This window comes from Ovis aries, chromosome 1 (assembly GCF_016772045.2).
Source record: "Ovis aries strain OAR_USU_Benz2616 breed Rambouillet chromosome 1, ARS-UI_Ramb_v3.0, whole genome shotgun sequence".
Classification (NCBI taxonomy): Eukaryota; Metazoa; Chordata; class Mammalia; order Artiodactyla; family Bovidae; genus Ovis; species Ovis aries.
In genome coordinates, this window is record NC_056054.1 from 113,613,866 (window position 1) to 113,637,016 (window position 23,151).

At 44.1% G+C, this 23,151-nt stretch overlaps 1 protein-coding gene across 2 annotated transcripts in view; it reads left to right on the forward strand.

Annotated features, from left to right (window-relative positions):
• Window positions 1–23,151, forward strand: part of C1H1orf226 (chromosome 1 C1orf226 homolog) — a 359,016-nt gene that overhangs the window by 71,284 nt on the left and 264,581 nt on the right. For both annotated transcript variants that reach the window (XM_012185108.5, XM_004002706.6), the window contains exon 2: window positions 20,461–20,532. In XM_012185108.5, coding sequence (XP_012040498.1) covers window positions 20,461–20,532 — 72 coding nt within the window. The remainder of the gene's footprint in view (window positions 1–20,460; window positions 20,533–23,151) is intronic.

The following is a 23,151-nucleotide window of genomic DNA, read 5'->3' on the forward strand; positions in this document are numbered from 1 at the left end:
TGGTAGGTCTGGAGTATTTTACCCTCTTGCTAGGGAAACCAGGATGGAGGAGAGAGACACTGCAGGCAGATAGGATGGAAGTTTGCCCAGGATGTGGAGCTTGCAGTACTAAAACCAGGACAGCTCCTGGCAAACCAGGATGGTTAATCATTCTGGTTGGCCTTCACCCCTACTACCCTTGCCCCTGCTTTTGTACCCAGGGAATCTTGTGGCTCATGACAGGTGAGCATCTGGCAGGGGGCTCCCTTGTGGCTGGGGGCCCTGGTTCAGGACACTGCATTTCCCTCTACCCAGTGGCTGCTTCTCCCATCCTGGCTTTCTGCCTCACTTCCTCTCTAGTTCTTTTTTCCTTCTAGCCTCCAAGGATGGCGTGGACCTCTCACAGCAACATTTAAACCATTTGTTTAGCTCTGTGGTGTGTAAGGAGCCTCTCCACAAAAATCTGTATTAAAAAATAAATTTCTCCTTAAAAAAACTTTGGTCAGACAAATCTGAACCTTTGCTGTGCTTTGTTGGCATATCGGAATGGGACACAAACTGTGTGATTTGAGGCTAAACTTTTAGGGTAGATGTGGCAGAGACTTAATTTTGTTTTCTGAGACATCTCTAGTGTGTCCCAAAGAAGACCTTTGCGTGCGACCTCTTTCTTCCTGGCCCTCGACCACTAACTTCCCTAACTTTGTACTTGTATTCAGTCAGAGTCATTCAGACAATTATTTCTAAACCTGCTTCTTTATTACGATAGATGTTGGTATTTCTTGTTGTCACTGTTTCCCCTTAAAATCTCATTTTTTTCTCACCTGCCTGATTTTTGGCAAATAAAAAATGCTCTGATTTTTCAGAAAGAAGGGAATAGAGCTCTAAGATAGGGTGTGCTTTTTCTGTGTAGTCTGACTTAATTCCCATGATAAGCCTGCGGGGTTCTGTTCCACAGATGAAGAAGAGGAGGTGCAGGGAGGTTGACCAGCTGGCTGAAATTCATAGACCTGCTTAAAAGTGGTAGAACTGGGATGGGGACTGCCCTCGCCTTTTCATTACATTCTGCCATACTGTTAGTTTTAGAACATTAGCTTGGAAGCCCGAACACCTGGGTCATAGTCTCATCTGGACTCGGTAACTAACTGGATGTCCTTGAGTCAGTAATTGACCATAGGACATCAGTGTCCTGCTTTGTTGGAGTAAAACAAAAGCTGGGGCTAAAAGACTAGTCCCAGAGGGGGCACCATCCAGTGCTAACGTGTCTCTCTTCCATCATTTCTTCTCTCTGGGAAATTCAGCCTTCACAGTCCATGTGCAGTCATGTCACCTTCCTCCCCCGGGCTGCTTTTCCACTTTTGGGGAGAGGAATTGTTTCTGTGACTTTGGATTCCTCAGACTTTGTGCTTCCTGTCGTTTACCTGGATTACCATACCTGAAAAATCATTGCAAAAGTATTTACTGTTTTGTCATGGTGGTGATGATGATGATTAATTGCTCTGCTATGGGGACAGTTGGGTGGATCATCATAGCATGTTGGATAATATCCTCAACAGTCTGGGACAGCCTGAAAGTAGGTAAAGAATTACATAACATCTTAAGGTTCTTTCTTAACAACTGGAAAAGCTACTAATTGTTTTGGTTTGATGGTCCAGGTTTTGTACTAGGTGTTGAAAATACAGTGGTGACGACTACAAGATACCTAGTTATTGCAGTCTGGTTAAGGGAAACGCACTTAATAATATAAGAAGCAAACAAATAGTTCTAAACTCCCAACTCTGCTAAGTGAAACCAAGTGTAACAGGGAGAACTAACCTGGACAGTGAGCTGAAAGAAGGCGTGAGTGCTGAGCATTCTGAGTACATTATCTCAGTTAGTCTTTACAGTGGCTCTGTAAGGGGGTCGTCTTTTCCCCATTATACAAAGAAGAAACTGAAGCTCAGATTTCAACCCAGGTCTGACTCCAAAGCTCAGGTACTTTATCCAATACCTCATTTCCTCCCTTGCTGCTGCTGCTGCTGCTAAGTTGCTTCAGTCGTGTCCAACTCTTTGTGACCCCATAGATGGCAGCCCACCAGGCTCCCCCGTCCCTGGGATTCTCCAGGCAAGAACACTGGCGTGGGTAGCCATTTCCTTCTCCAATGCATGAAAGTGAAAAGTGAGGGCTTTTAATCCCAGCCTCTGTAATTCTCTGTGCAGGGCCATCACTTACTGTGGGCAGAATAGATAGAAGCTCTTATGTTGTGATTTGAAGGCTATAGTTAAAAGGCATCTCTGTCTTCAAATGCACACTCCACTGATCTGATGCTCATGCTAGAACTCTGGCCAGGGAATCGCCTTTGAGGATATTAGGTTTCCATGAGATGCTCTTAAGGTATGAGTGTGTCATCTGGCTGGGATAGTAAATTAGGACATTTGCTGTAGTGTTGTCCTAGTTTGTCTACTTAGCTAGCTGTGTGCGGAATACATGGAGACAGGGGACTTGGAGCCGGGACAGGTAAGGTTTGGTGGGGAAAGGGTGGGAGCGGGAAAAGCAATTGCCTGGATGGTTGGTTCTGCACTGGAAGGAGGGCTAGAAACAGGGTACCTGGAAAGATGAAGGGTGGGACCACAAGTGAGAGGTGAAAGGTCACTAGAGATGAACTTTTCCTCTGCTGGTCTTGATACCATGTTTATCTCTGTACATCATTTCACTCTTCTGAGATACAAAGTGCATCATTTTATTTTTTTTTTTGCCAGCTCTTATGTGAGCTGGTATTTATTGCCCCTGTTTCACACAGATGAGAAACCTATGCAGCCTAGTGGCTGAGCCAAGAGTAGGTTGACTTATATCTGTATCTGGAGTTCTTGAGCCTGCTGCTGCTCAGGGTTTAGATGGCATCAGGGTGAAAGCCCAGCCGGTTAGGCTTACCTCTCAGCAGCTGGTCCTCATGAGCACCGCTGCAGCTTCTCTCTTGCTGTCTCCCTACTCCCGATCATTTATCTTTTAAACTGTCCCCTCCTTATGCCTTAGCTTCTCAGGGCACTCTTTGGCAGAGCTGGGAGGCCTTGAGACGCCTTTTTGAGAGTAGTGAAGCCATATCCATAGTGTCCTTTGAACTCTAAAGATGAGAAGAGCTGTAATGTTCAGAAGAGAAGGTCCATGGGTGCAGGGTGATGAGAACTCTCTTTCCATGTTTGAGGGGGGAGTAGAGTCTGAATCTTCATGGAGAGCAGTTCTAGCTTGCTGTGGGGAGAACTTTCCAACAGTTAAAGCTGTTGTCTGAGATAAGAACTTCATCAGTGGTGGTGTTTAAGCACAGGCTGGTTAACAACCTGGCAGGGATTTATGGGAGAGAGAAAAATGTCAGGTGTATATGTGGAGAGGGAGGGCTGTCAGACAATGTGACCTGCGTTTACTGCTCCCTTCTGACCTTGAAATTCTGCTTCCTTAATGTGATAACCGGAGAAGGCAATGGCACCCTACTCCAGTACTCTTGCCTGGAAAATCCGTGGGCAGAGGAGCCTGGTGGGCTGCAGTCCATGGGGTCGCTAAGAGTCGGACATGACTGAGCGACTTTACTTTCACTTTTTACTTCCATGCGTTGGAGAAGGAAATGGCAACCCACTCCAGTGTTCTTGCCTGGAGAATCCCAGGGATGGGGAAGCCTGGTGGGCTGCTGTCTATGGGGTCGCACAGAGTCAGACATGACTGAAGTGACTTAGCAATGTGATAACACAACTTTTTCATTTTTCCATTTGAATCACAGTCTTTGAATGTTGAGATTTTAAAATTGGAAAATGTGTAATGTATTGTTTTACCTTTTTTGGGGTGTGTCTTTAAAAATATTTTCCTGTCTGGAAGTTTGTTTGGTACTGTTTGTGCTTGGAGGTCACTTCAGTAAGCCTAATTTACTTGGGCAGTCCCAGAAATGGTGTGGTGTTTGGACTCTGTGCTCTGGAAACTCCAGCATGATATAGGAATAATCTACTTTATGAGGTTCTGTTCAGTTTTCCTGCACTGAAGAGTAGGAGTGTGAAACGGGGTTGCTAAACTCTTACAATATAGAAAAAATTCATTTTCTTTCGGGGAGGGAAATGTTTCTTCTGCAACTGGAGCTAAAATCCAGTATAGTTAGAGCTCCTTTTTCCCCAGGGATTGTCTGTTTGGTAAACTCAGACATCTTGATGACAGGCAGCAAAGCAGAAAGGGACAGAAGAGAGGTTTGAGCAGCCAAGATGGATGGTGAGTCTCAGAGCCTTGTGTTGAAGGAGAGCACTCAGAATCTAATTTGACTGCGGTGGTTCTTTGTTTTTACAGCAGACTGATGGGGGAGAGTTATGGCATTGTTTTTTAATAACAACTTTAGCGAGATATAATAATTCACCCTAATAAGCCTGTGCAATCCAGTGGTTTTTAGTATATTCACAGTTGTGGAACTGGTATCTAGTTGCAGAATATTTTCATCATCTTCAAGGAAAACCTGTACCATTAGCAGTCATTTCCCCAATCCCTGGCAACCACTAATTCCACTTCCTGTTTCTATGAAATTGCCTATTCTGGACATTCCTATAAATAGAATCATATATGTAGCCTTCTGTGACTAGCTATTCTTAGTTACCGTAATGTTTTCAAGATTCATCCATACCGTAGATGTATCAATATTTCATTCCTTCCTATTGCCAAAGGGTGTTGTGTGGAGGTGCCATCTTTTCTATATCCATGCATCCATTGATGCACATTTGTGTTGCTTCCATTTTTTGGCTTTTATGCATAAAGTAAAAAAGTGAAAGGGTTAGTCACTCAGTCATGTCTGATTCTTTATGATTCCATGGACTATAGCCTGCCAGGCTCCTCTGTCCGTGGAGTTCTTCAGGCAAGAATGCTGGAGTGGGTTGCCATTAATGCTGCTACAGATACTCATGTATAAGTTGTTGCATAGCCATATGACCTTTTGGCGGGGGGCATGCTGTATGGAATGTGGGATCTTCTTTCCTTGACCAGGGATTGAACTCATGCCCACTGCAATGGAAACACAGAGTCTTAACCATTGAACCACCAAGGAAATCCTAGTCATACCTTCATTCCCCTTGGGTTTAAACTTACCAGTGGAATTGCTGGTTTATATGTTAGCTCTGTTTAACTTTTAGAGGAACTGCCAAACTTTTCCAAAGTGGCTGCGTTATTTCCTACTGCAGTTTCTCCATATCCTTGTCAGCACTTGTGACTGTCTTTTTTATTTTAGCGGTCCTAGTAAGCATGAAGTATGTCGTTGTGGTCCTGATTTGCGTTTCCCTCGTGACTAATGATTGAACATCTTTTCAAGTTCGTATTGGCCATATTCTTATCTTCTTTGGAGAAATGTCTATTCATATTCTTGGCACTTTTTCCCTTTGGGTTGTTTGTCTCCTACTGTTCTAAGAGTTATTCTGGATTAAACTCCTTTATCAGGTATGGTCTATGAATCTTTTTTTCCCATTCTGTGAATTGTATTTTAACTTTCTTGATGATATCGTTGGACGCACAAGTAATTTTACTTTTAAATCCAATTTATTTTCTTTGGTTTGTGTCATATCTAAGAAACTCATGTCTACTCTAAGGACATGTCCACTCTAAGTATGTCATGAGGACATACTCCTTTAATTCATTCTAAGAGTTTCATAGTTTTAGCTCTTATATTGAGGGGTATGATAAATTTTGAATTAATTTTCATAATATGATATGTGGTGGTTGTTCATTCGCTAAGTTGTGTCTGACTCTTTGTGACCCCATGAACTGCAGCATGCCAGGCTTCCCTGTCCTTCAGTGTCTCCCAGAGTTTGCTCAAGTTCATGTCCATTGAGTCAGTGTTGCCATCCAACCATCTCATCCTCTGCCGTCCCCTTCTCCTCCTGCCTTCAGTCTTTTCCCAGCATCAGGGTCTTTTCCAGTGAGTCAGCTCTTCGTATCAGGTGGCCAAAGGATTGGAGCTTCAGCTTCAGCATCAACCCTGCCAGTGAATATTCAGGGTTGATTTCCTTTAGGATTGACTGGTTTGATCTCCTTGCTGTCTAAGGGATATGTGGTAGGAGTCTCATTTCATGCTTTTGCATGTGACTACTTAGTTGTCCCAGCACCTTTGTTAGAAAGACCCTTTTCTTCTAATGAATCATCATGCCGCTGCTGTCAAAAATCAGTTGGCTGTAAATGTAAGGGTTTATTTCTGGACTCTCAGTTTTGTTCCATCGATCTGTATGTCCAGCTTTATGCCAGTATCATACAATCTCTGTTATTGTATTTATGTAGTTGAAATTCAGAAGTCTGAGTCCTACAGCTTTTTGCTTTTTGATTGATTTGGCAAGTCTGGGTCCCTTGCACTTTTGCATAAATTTTAGGATTGACTTGTCAATTTATACAGAGAAGGAAGATGGGATTTTATGATTTTATGGTATAAAAATGTATATTTGGCCCCTGATTTCTGGCACAGAACTCCTAAAACTCCTAGAATTTCCTGAATAATAGGGGTGAGGGGAGTTACTCATATGCAGTCTCTTTCAAACTTACCTGAATTGATGCTAATAAGGTGACTCTCAGTGGGACCCTAATAGCTTTGAGATGGGGGCAGGGTGTCAGATGAACCAGTCTTATGGTTAGAGGTTTGGGGCTTTCAGCGATCTCCCAACCTCAGGGCAAGTGAGAGGGGCTGGAGATTAAGTCCAACCTCAATGGCCAGTGACTTAATCAACTATGCCTATATAATAGAACGTTCATGAAAACTGTGAACAGTGAGATTTGGGGAACTTCCAGGTTACTGTTGGGAGGGTGATGTGCCCAGAGAGGCTTATTAGAGCTTTGCTCCTCTTCCCACATACTTTGCCTTATGCATCTCTTCATCTGGCTCTTAATTTGTATCCTTGGTCGTAATCAGTACTAGTAAGGAAAGTGACATTGTACAGGAGACAGGGATCAAGACCATCCCCATGGAAAAGAAATGCAAAAAAGCAAAATGGCTGTCTGAGGAGGCCTTACAAATAGCTGTGACAAGAAGAGAAGCGAAAAGCAAAGGAGAAAAGGAAAGATATAAGCATCTGAATGCAGAGTTCCAAAGAATAGCAAGAAGAGATAAGAAAGCCTTCCTCAGTGATCAATGCAAAGAAATAGAGGAAAACAACAGAATGGGAAAGACTAGAGACCTCTTCAAGAGAATTAGAGATACCAAGGGAAGATTTCATGCAAAGATGGGCTCAATAAAGGACAGAAATGGTATGCACCTAATAGAAGCAGAAGATATTAAGAAGAGGTGGCAAGAATACACGGAAGAACTGTACAAAAAAGATCTTCACGACTGAGATAATCATGATGATGTGATCACTAATCTACAGCCAGATATCTTGGAATGTGAAGTCAAGTGGGCCTTAGAAAGCACCACTGGGAACAAAGCTACTGGAGGTGATGGAATTCCAGTGGAGCTATTTCAAATTCTGAAAGATGATGCTGTGAAAGTGCTGCACTCAATATGCCAACAAATTTGGAAAGCTCAGCAGTGGCCGCAGGACTGGAAAAGGTCAGTTTTCATTCCAATTCCAAAGAAAGGCAATGCCAAAGAATGCTCAAACTACTGCACAATTGCACTCATCTCACACGCTAGTAAAGGAATGCTCAAAATTCTCCAAGCCAGGCTTCAGCAATACATGAATTGTGAATTTCCAGATGTTCAAGCTGGGTTTAGAAAAGGCAGAGGAACCAGAGATCAAATTGCCAACATCTGCTGGATCATGGAAAAAGCAAGAGAGTTCCAGAAAAACATCTATTTCTGCTTTGACTATGCCAAAGCCTTTGACTGTGTGGATCACAACAAACTGCAGAAAATTCTGAGAGAGATGGGAATACCAGACCACCTGACCTGTCTCTGTATGCAGGTCAGGAAGCAACAGTTACAACTGGACATGGAACAACAGACTGGTTCCAAATAGGAAAAGGAGGACATCAAGGCTGTATATTGTCACCCTGCTTATATAACTTATATGCAGAGTACATCATGAGAAACGCTGGGCTGGAAGAAGCACAAGCTGGAATCAAGATTGCTGGGAGAAATATCAATAACCTCAGATATGTAGATGATACCACCCTTATGGCAGAAAGTGAAGATCAACCAAAAAGCCTCTTGATGAAACTGAAGGTGGAGAGTGAAAAAGTTGGCTTAAAGCTCAAGATTCAGAAAACTAAGATCATGGCATCTGGTCCCATCACTTCATGGTAAATAGATGGGGAAACAGTGGAGGCAGTGGCTGACTTTATTTTTTGGGGCTCCAAAATCACTGCAGATGGTGATTACAGCCATGAAATTAAAAGACGCTTACTCCTTGAAAGGAAAGTTATGACCAACCTAGATAGCATATTCAAAAGCAGAGACATTACTTTGCCAACAAAGTCTGTCTAGTCAAGGCTATGGTTTTTCCGGTGGTCATGTGTGGATGTGAGAGTTGGACTGTGAAGAAAGCTGAGCACCCAAGAATTGATGCTTTTGAATTGCGGTGTTGGAGAAGACTCTTGAGAGTCCCTTGGACTGCAAGGAGATCCAACCAGTCCACTCTGAAGGAGATCAGCCCTGGCATTTCTTTGAAAGGAATGATGCTAAAGCTGAAACTCCAGTAGTTTGGCCACCTCATGTGAAGAGTTGACTCGTTGGAAAAGACTCTGATGTTGCGGGGGGCGGGGGTGGGGTGGGGTGGTTTGGGGCAGGAGAAGGGGACGACCAAGGATAAGATGGCTGGATGGCATCACTGACTCGATGGACGTGAGTTTGAGTGAACTCTTGGAGTTGGTGATGGACAGGGAGGCCTGGCGTGCTGCGATTCATGGGGTCACAAAGTGTCAGACACAACTGAGCGGCTGAAATGAACTGAACTGAACTGAATTATGATTTATATTTTTTGCTGTCTTTATGCTGTCTTTCAATTATTACTTACAATTTTCTGTGTATATCTTATATACTTATTCCTAACCATTTTACTCTTTTTGAATGTTACCGTATGCTATTGTGAATAGAGTTGTTTCCTTGATTTCGTATTTAGCTCATTCATTGGTTCTAATAGAGTTTTGTGTGCGTGTGTATTCCTTATTTTCTATATAAAGATCATGTTATCTGTAAATAGATACAGCTTTGCTTCTTCTCGGAGAAGGCAATGGCACGCCACTCCAGTACTCTTGCCTGGAAAATCCCATGAACGAAGGAGCCTGGTAGGCTGCAGTCCGTGGGGTCGCTAAGAGTCGTACACGACTGAGCGACTTCCCTTTCACTTTTCACTTTCATACACTGGAGAAGGAAATGGCAGCCCACTCCAGTGTTCTTACCTGGAGAATCCCAGAGACGGGGGAGCCTGGTGGGCTGCCGTCTATGGGGTCACACAGAGTTGGACACGAATGAAGTGACTTAGCAGTAGCAGTTGCTGCTGCTGCTTTTTTTTTTTTCAGTCTGGATGCCTTTTATTTCTTTTCTAGCCTGATTTCCCTAACTAGGACTTGTAGATCAATGTTGAATAGAAGGGGTGAAAGTGAACTTCTTTGGCTTGGTCATGACCTTAGAGAAAAAAATTTAGTCTTTTACCATTAAGTATGATGTTGGCTCTGGGTTTTTTGAAGATGTTCCTTATTAGACTGAGGAAGCTCCCTTTCATTGATAGTTTGAGTGTTTTCATCATGAAAGGATATTGGATTTTTGTCAAATGCTTTTTGTCTGTTGGGAAGATCATTTGGTCTTTGTCCTTTATTCATATGGTATATGCATTAATTGATTTTCATGTATTGAACCAACTTTGCATTCTTGGAATAAATTCTTCTTGGTCATTGTATATATTATCCTTTTTATATGTTGTTGGCATTGTGTCGCTAGTACTTGAGGATTTGGGGACAGTTGTTAAAGGCAGAAGCATATATGGCATTTTGTTATCATCCTTGCTGCTAATGGTAGGAAGCGTTAGAAAAATCCTAAAAGTCAGCTTCAATGACTCAAAAGTCTTAGCAGTAATCTGGAGACATTTCTCATGGAGTCATTGCTGATATTAGCTTATCTATTAAGTGATATTTGTAATGGTTATTCTGAATCTTGAAGAAATATGTTGGATTCTAGCTCAGAGTCTCAATTATTAAGGAAGAGGATAATATATTTTAGGGCCATTTCTAGTCAAGAAAGAGAAAATAGAGAAAAGACTTTTTTAAATGGAGGTACGGGCCAGTTATCTGGAAATTTTACTCAGTTGTGGGGCTCTGCTCAGTGATAAATGACCGTTGTACTAGAGATCCTGCATCTCCAACTCCAAACAGGTTTCTCCTGGTGACAGCCTGTTCATCTAGAGGGAATATGGCCAAGTATTCACCACAAACTGAGCCTATCCTGTGAGGCTCTGTGGGTGCTGTCATAGTTAGCTCCTCCCTGCTGGGAGCGGTTGTGGGGAAAGGGGAATCTGTGTCTGTGTGGCTTGGTCACTGGTGACACTCTCTGCTCATGCTGTTTATCCCGTCCTTTCTCTTTGAGCCTGCTGGGGTTGAATTCTTGATTCCATCCTCCATTAACTCTCTGGCATTTTGAATCACCTCATTTTGTGCAGAGTCGTTAGTCTTTGAGAATCCAATATGAGATTACTATAGAGCTATAAGTTCTGCATTTTCAGGGTCGTACAAGCCTACAAAATAAGAGCATGATGATGTAAAGAACAGGATCTCTTTATGGTTGTATGATTTTTAAAAAACTAACACTTCCACCTGCATTATCTAATTTGGTTCTTAGGACAACCTTGACTTCTAGATAGTTCAGATGTACTGTATTCTATGCCACAGACAGGTTTGGAGAGTTTAGATACTTAGAATCTCACAGGAGAGGTACAGAGTGTTGGTGCTGGGAGATCCTCTCTAGCGTCACCCTGGGGTCTCCTCATCTCTGTGTTTCTTCCGTTCCCTGCTTCTCTCCAGTGGTGGGATTATGTTTCTCTCCTTCAGTGTCATTGCTCCATTTTCATAATGAATATCTTCAGTTCCATAACTTAAGTCATTCAGTGAGTCAAATGATGATCCATTTGCTTTTTTCTACAAATCTTCCTGCCCTGACATTTTAAATTGGTTTGCTTTTGACCTCAGGATCATTTTGGTGTCCATACACAGGCTTACTTGTCCAGCTCAATTTGAGTTTAATGCAGTGAACTAGGCCTTATTGAGGCACTGGCTTGTGTTCATCCTGATTGCTTCTTTCCTACTGAAGTACCAATGTTTCAGTGCAAGGTAGGGAGACTCACTTTGCTTCTGGTTCTGCCACTCACAAACTATATTCTATTCTCTTTGAACCTCAGTTTTCCCTTCTGTAAAGTGAAGGGTTGGATCAAATGACCTTTAAGGCCACTTAAGCTCTGCTATTGGGTCTGACTTCCCTAATGATTTTATCATGTTTTTTGTCTCTCTCTTCCTGGCTTACCTGGTTGCTTTACAGGTGATGATTTCATTATCATGGAATGTTAGTGTTGTCAATGATTCTCAGCCTCTCACTGTGCCTCGGGCTTCCCCCATTTTCTTTTTTTCTGTAGGAGAAATAACCTGCTGGCTGAGTAAGCATCTCAGGTGTAAGGGCTGGAAAATACTCCCTGACCAGAATGTAGGCCAGCCCCTGCCCCACGCCTGCATCTGTGATGCAACCAGAGCTCTTAATTGCAGAGCTGAAGCTTCCATTCAAGAGCTAATAGTTGAAAGACTAGAACAGGTTTTCTGTCTTACTGCTTTCTTCTCTTTGCTGTATCATTCAGAGTCCTCATAATAAAGAAAAATGATTAAACCAACCCATCTAAGCTTGTGCTAATGGAGGCTAAAAGAACCCATGGGCACATTGCATGGTTCAGTCCCATCCTCTGTGCCTTTTAGAGAATGGTAAGGCATTAGCATAAAGACAAGTCACCACAATTATTTATTTTGCACCCAGTCCCTTAATGTTGAGGAGCAGGAAGGATTCTGCTGTGATCTCTGGCACATTCATCGGCCCCCGCTGAGCCCCTGATCAATAGTGACACAGTAGCATCAGATGGCCTTCAAATAGTACTTCCTTTTTCAGATGGGCTGAGAGAGAGAGGAAGAAATATAAGTGCTTCATTCCTCTTAGACTACAAATAAATAAAGACGTGGTGTGCAGCTGCAGCTCAAGCATTTTGGAAGCTTTTCTGGTGTGTGGGTGTTGGGGGGTAGGGAAAGCGGGGAGAGGGGAACCTCCACTGAGGCTTCTGTCTTGTTGCAGGCGGGGGTGAGAACACGGGTAAATGGCCGTTCGGGCACTCCTCAGTCCCCACTGCCCCTCCTGCGCACGGAACCACCTGGAGAATGGAGCAGACTACACAAGTGGGGAGTGGGACACCCTGAGGCCACTTTGCTTTTTCGTCCCCCTCCCCAGAGTGCTTATTAGAAGGTCATCGGCTGAGTGTGTGCCCTGGAATCTGGGCCCACTGCTGCCGCTGCAGTTAATGCTGCTTTGTTCAGTGCTAAATGAGGCGAGAACTTTCACCCAGGTCACATCCATAATCCCGCTCAGCAGGACGCTCAGCTGCGCACGGAGAGCAGTTTCTGCAGGCAAGGAGGAACTTTCCCATTGGAGTTGTTGCACTCACCCGGGGTGGGTGCGAATGTGCCAAGTTGCTTTAGTTGTGTCAACCTTTGGACTGTAGCCCTCCAGGCTTCTCTGTCCTTGAGGTTTTCCAGGCAAAAATACTGGAGTGGGTTGCCATGCTCTCCTCCAGGGCCTCTTTCTGACCCAGGGATCAAACCCCCGTCTCTTTTGTCTCCTGCAATGGCAAGCGGGTTCTTTACCCCTAGTGCCACCTGGGAGAACAGGCTTTTCATGCCACTTCTGCCATGAGCTGTGTCCTTGGGCAGGTCACCTAACCTCTGTGGGCTGCAGTTGCCCCCACTTGTTCAGCAGATACTTGAGTCTTACTCTGCCAGGCTCAAAGGGCTGGGAACGCAGAAATATGAGGGCAGGGTCCCAACTGTCAAGGAGCTTCCATTCTAGTGGGCATGGCAGATGGTGACCATGTACATGAGGCCAGACCCCAAGTGCAAATCATGTTAACTGCTGGGAAAGATATAGAGTGATGTGGAAAAAATGTAACTTTAGATGAAGTCATAATGGTGAATATTTACTAAGCATTGGCAGGATACCCAGCAGTGCTAAATGCTTTTCATATGTTCTTTCTTAATCTTCCTTTTGTGACATAACTTTGGACATGGTTCCTAAGGTTCCTTTGGATTTGGAATCATATGCTCCTATGATTCCAAGTTTTTAGCAATGGATAGAGGGTTGGTTAAGGGATTAACTCAGATGGGCCATCACAGCTGCTGATTTCTAGATGCAAGCAGAATACCGGGTTTCCCATGTGGTGCTAGTGGTAAAGAGCTAGCCAGTGCAGGAGACATAGGAGATGCGGGTTTGATCCCTGGGTCAGGATGATCCCCTGGAGGAGGTCATGACAACCCTCTCTCGTATTCTTGCCTGGAGAATCTCTGTGGACAGAGGAGCCTGGAGGGCTATAGTCCATGGGGTCACAAAGAGTCAGGCACAGCTGAAGCCACTTAGCATGCACCGGATTTCCTACTGCTTAAGTGTATTCTCAGAGAGAGGACACAGTGTGGCCAGGAGACTTGAAGGGTATAAGAAGGTAGGCACAGTGTTGGAGTTCGAACCTGGCCAGGTTTGGGACCTGAAGGAAGAGAGTTAATAAGAAAGCCGACAGCGGAGAGAGTCCTGGGCTGGGGGCCAGGAGCTGGGGGTAGGGGCTGGAGGCTTGTCTACCATCTGCCAACTGCTTTAGGCCTCACTGTCAATCTCTCTTATAGGAGGTGCAGCCTCCTGAACCTCACACCGTTGTGCTGGGAGCTGAGGCTGTAGCACTGAGTGGTTTTCAGAAAGAAGATGTGAGTTGGGAATGCAGAGATCCAGGGACCATTACATTGTGCCCATTTGTGGGGGCCCTGTCCTTTTACCCCAGGAGAATGTGGCACTGTGGTCTTTCTCTGTAGTCTTGCCTGCACTGACGTAAGATTCTTCTGTCTTCTTCTGAAGAGTGTAGGTTTTTGTTCTTAAGGACATTTAACACAACAGGTCGTAAATCCTAAATTTGCCTCTGCTGACGTGAGCAGTACAAGCAGATTGGTGGCTCAGATGATAAAGAATCTGCCTGCAATGCAGGAGACCTGGGTTCAGTCCCTGGGTGGGAAGACCCCCTGGAGAAGAGAATGGCGACTCACTCCAATATCCTTCCATTCTGGAATGGAGAATTCCATCGACAGAGGAGCCTGGTGGGCTACAGTCCATGGGGTCACAGAGTCGTACATGACTGAGTGACTTAGATGATTACATGAGGTGAGCAACTGCCACCTTCTGCCAGCCTCCTTGGAGCCTGCTTTCCTCCTGTGAAGCTGGTGGGAGGGGGGGGCATCCAAGACCCAAGTAGCATTTATACATGATTGGGGCTCCTTTTCTGTCAGCAATTTCTGCTCTCTTTCAGGCTCTCTGGTTGTTCACATTTCTGATGACCAACTTCCCAGGCCCTCTGTGTGAGCATTTTAGCCTAAGCTCCAGGCAGTCAGTGTTGCCCTTGTGGGATTGTGCTGTTGGGCAAAACTGCACCAACCAGGTCTTATCTAGTGTGGTTCCCTACTTTCAAGGGTTGATTCCCCACCAATCTCTGCCTGCCTTTGGTCTCTCTCCAGTGCCTTCAAAGTTATTTTTATTATTTCAACTAATCAGTCAGTTCAGTTGCTCAGTCGTGTCCGACTCTTTGCGACCCCATGAATCGCAGCATGCCAGGCCTCCCTGTCCGTCACCAACTCCCAGAGTTCACTCAAACTCATGTTCATCGAGTCGGTGATGCCATCCAGCCATCTCATCCTCTTTCGTCCCCTTCTCCTCCTGCCCCCAATCCCTCCCAGCATCAGAGTCTTTTCCAATGAGTCAACTCTTCGCATGAGGTGGCCAAAGTACTGGAATTTCAGCTTTAGCATCATTCCTTCCAAAGAAATCCCAGGGCTGATCTTCAGAGTGGACTGGTTGGATCTCCTTGCAGTCCAAGGAACTCAAGAGTCTTCTCCAACACCACAGTTCAAAAGCATCAATTCTTGGGTGCTCAGCTTTCTTCACAGTCCAACTCTCACATCCATACATGACCACAGGAAAACCATAGCCTTGACTAGACGGACCTTTTTTGGCAAAGTAATTTCTCTGCTATTGAATATGCTATCTAGGTTGGTCATAACTTTCCTTTCAAGGAGTAAGCGTCTTTTAATTTCATGGCTGCAATCACCATCTGCAGTGATTTTGGAGCCCCCCCGCCAAAATAAAGTCTGACACTTTTTCCACTGTTTCCCCATCTAATTCCCATGAAGTGATGGGACCAGATGCCATGATCTTTGTTTTCTGAATGTTCAGCTTTAAGCCAACTTTTTCACTCTCCTCTTTCACTTTCATCAAGAAGCTTTTAGTTCCTCTTCACTTTCTGCCATAAGGGTGGTGTCATCTGCATATCTGAGGTTATTGATATTTCTCCCAGCAATCTTGATTCCAGCTTGTGCTTCTTCCAGCCCAGTGTTTCTCATGATGTACTCTGCATATAAGTTAAATAAGCAGGGTGACAATATACAGCCTTGACATCCTCCTCTTCCTATTTGGAACCAGTCTGTTGTTCCATGTCCAGTTCTAACTGTTGCTTCCTGATCTGCATACAGGTTTCTCAAGAGGCAGGTCAGGTGGTCTGGTATTCCCATCTCTCTCAGAATTTTCTGCAGTTTATTGTGATCCACACAGTCAAAGGCTTTGGTATAGTCAATAAAGCAGAAATAAATATTTTCTGGAACTCTCTTGCTTTTTCCATGATCTAGCGAATGTTGGCAATTTGATCTCTGGTTCCTCTGCCTTTTCTAAACCCAGCTTGAACATCAGGAAGTTCACAATTCATGTATTGCTGAAGCCTGGCTTGGAGAATTTTGAGCATTCCTTTACTAGCGTGTGAGATGAGTGCAATTGTGCAGTAGTTTGAGCATTCTTTGGCATTGCCTTTCTTTGGGATTGGAATGAACTCTGACCTTTTCCAGTCCTGTGGCCACTGCTGAGTTTTCCAAATTTGCTGGCATATTGAGTGCAGTACTTTCACAGCATCATCTTTCAGAATTTGAAATAGCTCCACTGGAATTCCATCACCTCCACTACCTTTGTTTCTAGTGATGCTTTCTAAGGCCCACTTGACTTCACATTCCAGGATATTTGGCTCTAGGTGAGGGATCACACCATCGTGATTATCTTGGTCGTGAAGATCTTTTTTGTACAGTTCTTCTGTGTATTCTTGCCACCTCTTCTTAGTATCTTCTGCTTCTGTTAGGTCCATACCATTTCTGTCCTTTATCGAGCCCATCTTTGCATGAAATGTTTCCTTGGTATCTCTAATTTTCTTGAAGAGATCTCTAGTCTTCCCCATTCTGCTGGTTTCCTCTGTTTCTTTGCATTGATTGCTGAGGAAGGCTTTCTTATCTCTTCTTGCTATTCTTTGGAACTCTGCATTGAGATGCTTATATCTTTCTTTTTCTCCTTTGCTTTTCACTTCTCTTCTTTTCACAGCTATTTGTAAGGCCTCCCCAGACAGCCATTTTGCTTTTTTACATTTCTTTTCCATGGGGATGGTCTTGATCCTTGTCTCCTGTACAATGTCACGAACCTTCATCCATAGTTCATCAGGTCCTCTATCTATCAGATCTAGGCCCTTAAATCTATTTCTCACTTCCACTGTATAATCATAAGGGATTTGATTTAGGTCATACCTGAATGGTCTAGTGGTTTTTCCTACTTTCTTCAATTTAAGTCTGAATTTGGCTATAAGGAGTTCATGATCTGAGCCACAGTCAGCTCCTGGTCTTGTTTTTGTGGACTGTATAGAGCTTCTCCATGTTTGGCTGCAAAGAATATAATCAGTCTCATTTTGGTGTTGACTATGGTGATATCCATGTGTAGAGTCTTCTCTTGTGTTGGAAGAGGGTGTTTGCTATGACCAGTGTGTTCTCTTGGCAAAACTCTATTAGCATTTGCGCTGCTTCAGTCCGTACTCCAAGGCCAAATCTGCCTGTTACTCCAGGTGTTTCTTGACTTCCTACTTTTGCATTTCAACTACTAGACATAGTTTTTTTGAGTGGTTTTAAGATACAGACAAATTGGGTAGCAAGGAGAGTTCCCATACACCCCTTCAACCCCCCTGCTTAGTCTCCCGTTATTACTGTCTTGCATTAGTGTGTACATTTGGTACAATTGATAAGCCAGTATTGATAATTATTATTAACTAATAGACATAGTTTGTATGTATCCATAGTTCCCTCTTTGTACATTTTATGCAGTTATTTCTTTGTATCTTATCCAGTTTGTCAGAGGCCAAGTCTGAGGATACCAGTTTCTCCAGAATCATTACAAGCCGATAATTTGATGTGTTTATTTTTGATTCATACATAAGCTTTTTCCTGATCTCCAAAAACACTTGACAGAAACCTTTTAAATAAAGGGCTGTTCCTTGAGGAGGATAAGGGCAGAAAGTCTCACAAGTCAGTGGGTGGTAATAATATTCGTGACTGTGTTAAGCTGTTGTGTCTTGCTGCTTTTAGTGTGATTCACCAGGAAACACTACAGTTCAGTTCATCACAGTCTTCAGAAATTAATCTCTAGAAAACAAGGTGGAAGCAAGTAAATGAAGAAAAAGCACCCCCCACCCCCCCAAAAAAAAACAACTTCCTGAGGTATTAACCTAGCACCAAGGCTGAGGTTCCTCTGGAACTTACAAAGAATATTTGAAGTCCTTTGGTTAACTTTATTTGCACTTAACTCCTCCTTATCTGGAAGATGAAGCCACAGATAAAACTGGCTCATAAATCTTGTATGTTGATGACATAGTACAATTTGCATCTTCCTTCTAGGTTTTTGTTTTTTCTTTTCTAAATGGTAGTGAAAAGGAAGCAGGCCCTGATATATTTAAACTTACGTGGTTGTGTGAGCTTCCTGATCTGTCTGGTCTAAGACTGTCTTGTATTTTGCCCAAAATGGAGCCTCAGAGTGGACTGAGATTATTTGTGGTGGTGGTGGTAATGGTTAGGTATGGAGATACTGTTTTGTTATGGAGTTATACATGTACATAATGGCGGTAATTACTCATTGTACCCTCTGATTTTTGACCCCTCCTCTGCTTCCCTGAAATTGTTGCTCTGCTTTTTGGTTCGTCATTAGTGTGGATGTTTAGTTTTTGATCCCTGCTTCATGTCTCCTTTTAATCTCGAATAACCATAAGGTCTAGCTCTGGTAGAGATGGGTGTCTGCTCCATACTCTCTCTCAGAAAGGCAGATTTGTGATTTTCTTCAGATGGGTGAGAAGGAAGATGAGCGTGTGGTGTGACTGCAAGTGGGAGGTGTTAGTGAGTGTGGGATGACTGTGTGCATGCTCGTGTGGGCTGTGTGAGATGCATATGTGTGGTGAGTCATGTGTATGCACGTGCCACATGTGTGTGAGCATGTGTGCACTGATGTGTGTGAAGGTGTGTGGTGAGTCCATGCACACGTACCCGCTGCCTAATGGCGTGAAGGAGGCATGGATAGCGTGACTATGTTGGGTGTCCTCATGTCAGCGCCTTCATGTGCAGAATGCTACTCCCTGGTTAGGAAACCTCGTCCAGAGCTAGAAAGCCGCTTCTCCTCTCTCTGTACCCCCGACTGGTTTGGGGTTCTCAGTGCTGCCCCTTTCTTAGAAAGGAGGGGGCAGGGATCCATTTCGGCATCTGCGTTCAGACTGATTGCCAGTTCCTGACTGTTCAGAGTTCAGGGCAGGAGCCGCCAGGCATGCAGCGCTCGGGAGGGGGAGTGTGGAGACTGCCCCCAGCTGCGGGGGGGTGGCTTTGATCTTGGGCCGTCACAAACCTGGCCTCATGTCATTCCTGGCTGTGTGGGTCACTGACATGCTGGCAAACCATGGAGTCGCAGAGCTCAGAGGGGAGCTATGCCAGCCATGGTTGAAGCTGGCAGTACACTTAGATCCTCAGGTCGAGGGGCCTTTGTTTACCTGCGATGGTGAGGCCGTCCATGTGGGGCCCAGATTTCCTACGGGGGCAGGGAATCACTGTCTCCAGTGTATTACCACACACTGTGGATCAATACGAGGGGAAATCCTTTCCCAGTATTTAGTTTTCAAAACCCTTTTCACTGGGACCAGCCTCGCTCCAAATTTTAGGAAGAACCTTCTGTTCTTGTAACCACAGGAAGTATGTTTCTTGCAGATGATTGTCCTGCGCTTCTATTTATGTGGTCCTTGGTTGCATAGACTTTTAAATTATCTTGGGGCTATTAATTTCTGGGATATCCTCTGGGCTGTTTTATATGTGCTTTTAAAAAGGAAAAGGCAAATCCCAGTGGGTCAGTATGGAATAGGGTGGGGCTGTCCTCTTCTCTTGTTTCATCCTACTGAGTAATGATATCTAGAAATTATCTATAATTTTGATCCAGTAGTCCCACTTGTAGGAATCTAGCCTGAAGGGCTACCTGGATGAGCTCAGCAGTGTGCAGATAAGGGGGTTTGTGGAAGCAGTTTTCTAAGAGTGCCCTGGGGAAGTGTCCACCAGTAGCGGAGTGGTCATAAGTAATGGATAGACTTGTATCCATTGGTGGAGAAAGATATCCAAGTTATCTTTAAAGTTAAAAAATCAAGTTGCAGAACAATGTGAGTAGTATTAACCTTTTCACATAACAGAAATTCCTCGGCATGTCTATGAATTTGTCTGTCCATTAATATACAAAAGAGAGATGTACTTGAAACCATTGACAGTACTCTGCATATATCTGCATTATTTGAGCCATGTGTAGCAAAAAATTATATACGATATTAAACAACCTGTATGTCATTTGGTTTAATCAGGTTAGATTTTTAAATGCATAACTAGTCCATTCCTTTTCTCTATTCAGGAAATTACTCAAATGTCTGAGGTCTCTGTAACATCCAGGGCAAACTCAGTGAAGTTTCATTAATTAAAAAATAAGTAGATATTATTCTTCTTTATTCCTTTAGATTGCTTTAATGCATGAAGACCAGATTTCTGTAAGAGATTATACCTTATCCCACTTTATCTTTACTGAAATCCCATTTTACAGATGATGAAACTGAGACAAAGGCAAACTAGCTTGCCACAAAGGTGGTGGGAGAGTCTTCATACCCAACCCTTTCTGTTTCAGAAGCCCGCTTGTTTAAAACACAGTCCTTGCCTGCCTCTCTGATTAAAAACAAGATGAGAAAAGGAAGCAGTTTCTCGTTTCGCTTTCTATAAAGTTAGAAGAAGTCAGGAAACATCCTTTTGGCACTTAATTTCCTTATGTGTAGAATGGGAAGATGAACTTGATGACCTCTAGAAATCCTTCCAGCCCTAATTTTCGGTGATTAGGGACTCTTGCCATCCCTCTTCTCAGAGAGTGTTTGCTTCTCTCCCCACAGTACGTTGGAAGTCTGGACGTACCGAGGCCCAACAGCAGAGTGGAGATTGTGGCTGCCATGCGCCGGATCCGGGTGAGTGGCTGGAGATGGGGCTGTGTGGGCCTGGAACCCAGGCATCCTACCTGCTTGCCCTTTTAGAAAGTGCTCAGGGTGCCAGAATGGATGGCTGCACTCTGTGCAAGACACCTATACTGTCCAGGGGAGCTATTCTGAGTTAGGTGGTTGATGTTGCTTAAAGGCCAAGGTTAAAATGGACATACGATGGCTGGAGGGCTATCACCCTCTCTGTCTTGTGAACTACCGCTTCTCAAACTGAGATGCATGTTACCCCTGAGGATGTGGATTCTGCCAGGGAGTGAGAGGGAGACTGGTGAACTTATTCAGCTTTTAGTGAAAAGGTTTAGTAATTAGCTGATACTTGGCTCAAAGCACTTCTTAAAAAGTAAAGCATTTTTGTGGTGCATAAAGAAAATTTATGTAAATTTTTAAGAACAAATGTGGGATTTCAACAGAATTTCCTTGGTCAGTTGCTTTAGGCTCTGGACATGTGTGTGCATTCTCTTCTGCTATTTCAGATATTCTAAAAGAGTTTGGTCAACTTTCCAATCTATTGCTTTAGGACCAGAGTCTGTGGTACACGGATCAGAGATGGAATAATTTGTCTTCTGACCACTGTGAAGGAATTTCCCCGTGTACTCTGTCGTGAAACAGAAGAGATTAGATTTGTGCAGTTTGAGGGGGTATCTGGGATTGGGCAAATGAATTGGAATGATTTTTTGGAGAGAATTGGTATTGGAGGTGGCTGGATTGGTCATCCTGAATGCAGCCTGGTTTGAGCTCTTTGTCTTCTAGAAGAATCTACTCACTTCAGTGGAAAACATATAGATGTTGGGAGCCTCATTTTGCTTTTTGTCAGTTTCTTTTAGTTAGTTCATCTGAACAACAGAAACCTCAATTCATTGTGTTTTCTCTAAGCAGTTCATTAGCCTACTTATTTTAGGCTGTTCACTGCTTTGACCCTCCCAGTTCTTTAGCATTTTTTATTGTTAAGTTGAATTTGTTGAAAGTATTTTTAAATACATCAATACTGTTTTTCTTGGACGCAGGAATGAGTCACTTTCATATGAATTCATTTAATGTTCACAACAAACTGTCAAATGGGATCATGTTACCTTCATTATCTGGATTAAACTGAGGCTCAGAGAGTCACAGAGGTCTTGAAGTGGTGGGCGTGCAGCCTGCATGCAGCTCTCCACTTGCTTTCATGAGAACATGCCTTTGACTTCAGGCTTGGCAGTCAGTATTCCCAGACCTCTTCTCTTCTTCACCTTCCCACTCAGGCAGAGACCGCTGAGGCCTGGCTGGGTGTATCTGGGGTGTCATCCTTTTGTGGATGGGTTATTGCTCTCACCACAGTTGTGACCTTGGGGTTTCAACCGCAAGAGTCCCTTTTTTCTTCATACTCGACTAGGACACAGTGACTATGTTGTTTCTACTATTACTATCATTATTAGAGTAATTAATAATAATAGTAGCTATCAGAATAGTAGCTACTATACAGCACTTACTGTGTGACAGGTGCTTTACTAGGCCTTGTAATATGGAAATAATGTTATTTATTATTTGTAGCTACTCTAGATGAAGTGAGAGTATTGTTTTTATATTTTGTAGATGAGGACATGGAAGTCTGGGGCATTAAATAATTGATTCTAGATCAAGTTGGTGTCAGTAGTTTGATGGGCATCCACGCCCAGAACTGCGCTGCTCCCTGGTTTGGGTGATGACTCCCGCTGGAGAACTGAAAGGCCGGGACTTGGAACTTCGGCAGTGAGGGAGTCAGTGGCAGGAATCCAACTTTGTAGAAGGAACGGAGGTACCGGCAAACAGCATCTCGAAGCAGAGGTGGGCCGTAGTGGCTGGTGGCGCTGGCCGTGCACGGGATCTGGAGCCCTTGGGGCTGGAGTGTGGCCCCTGTCTCCTCTCCCTCAGCACCTGTCAGCCCAGCAGGCCATGTGCCAGCAGCTCTCTTCCCTATGACCTGCTTCCAGTACTTAATGAGCAGCTCATTAAATTAGAGGGAGGAATTAATTGGCCAGAAAGCTGTTTGGTCTGGCTGTCCGGTCACTTGTTTAGTCTGGCCACCAATGAGAACTCTGGGTGTGTGTTTTACCGTGAACCCCCCAATTCACCGCTAGGTCCGGGGTACTATTTTCTTTTCTTTCCTCCCTTTTAGAAGCTGTTTTGGCTGTAATTACACTTGTCAAGAACCAGAGCATGTGATTTCCATGTTCAGGACTGTTCCTGACTTTGTTCTTTTCTGTTGAATGGTGCCAGGCTAACGTTGGGCAGGACGCTGCAGAGTTTGGTTCCTGGGTGCTCTTGTGGACTCACAGGTGCAGGCCTCCAGCTTGGTCCCAAGCAGCGGCTCGTCCTCAGAGGAAAGCAGTTACTCTAAGGACCTTGGAGCCTTACGTCTGTGAAATGAGTTGTGCCATGCCAGGCCCTTTAGATGCCAGTCTTCCGGACAGGACAGTGGATGAAGCAATGCAGATTGTCTGCATTTCCCAGACAGGGAAGCACTCAGTGAAGGGCTTGTCCTGAGGGGACCAGACTCGCCTTCCGAGCTGGGACTTCTGCGGCATTTGGAGTCCTGTTCCTGCCCCCGGGTCACACCTGCAGCACCGACTCCAA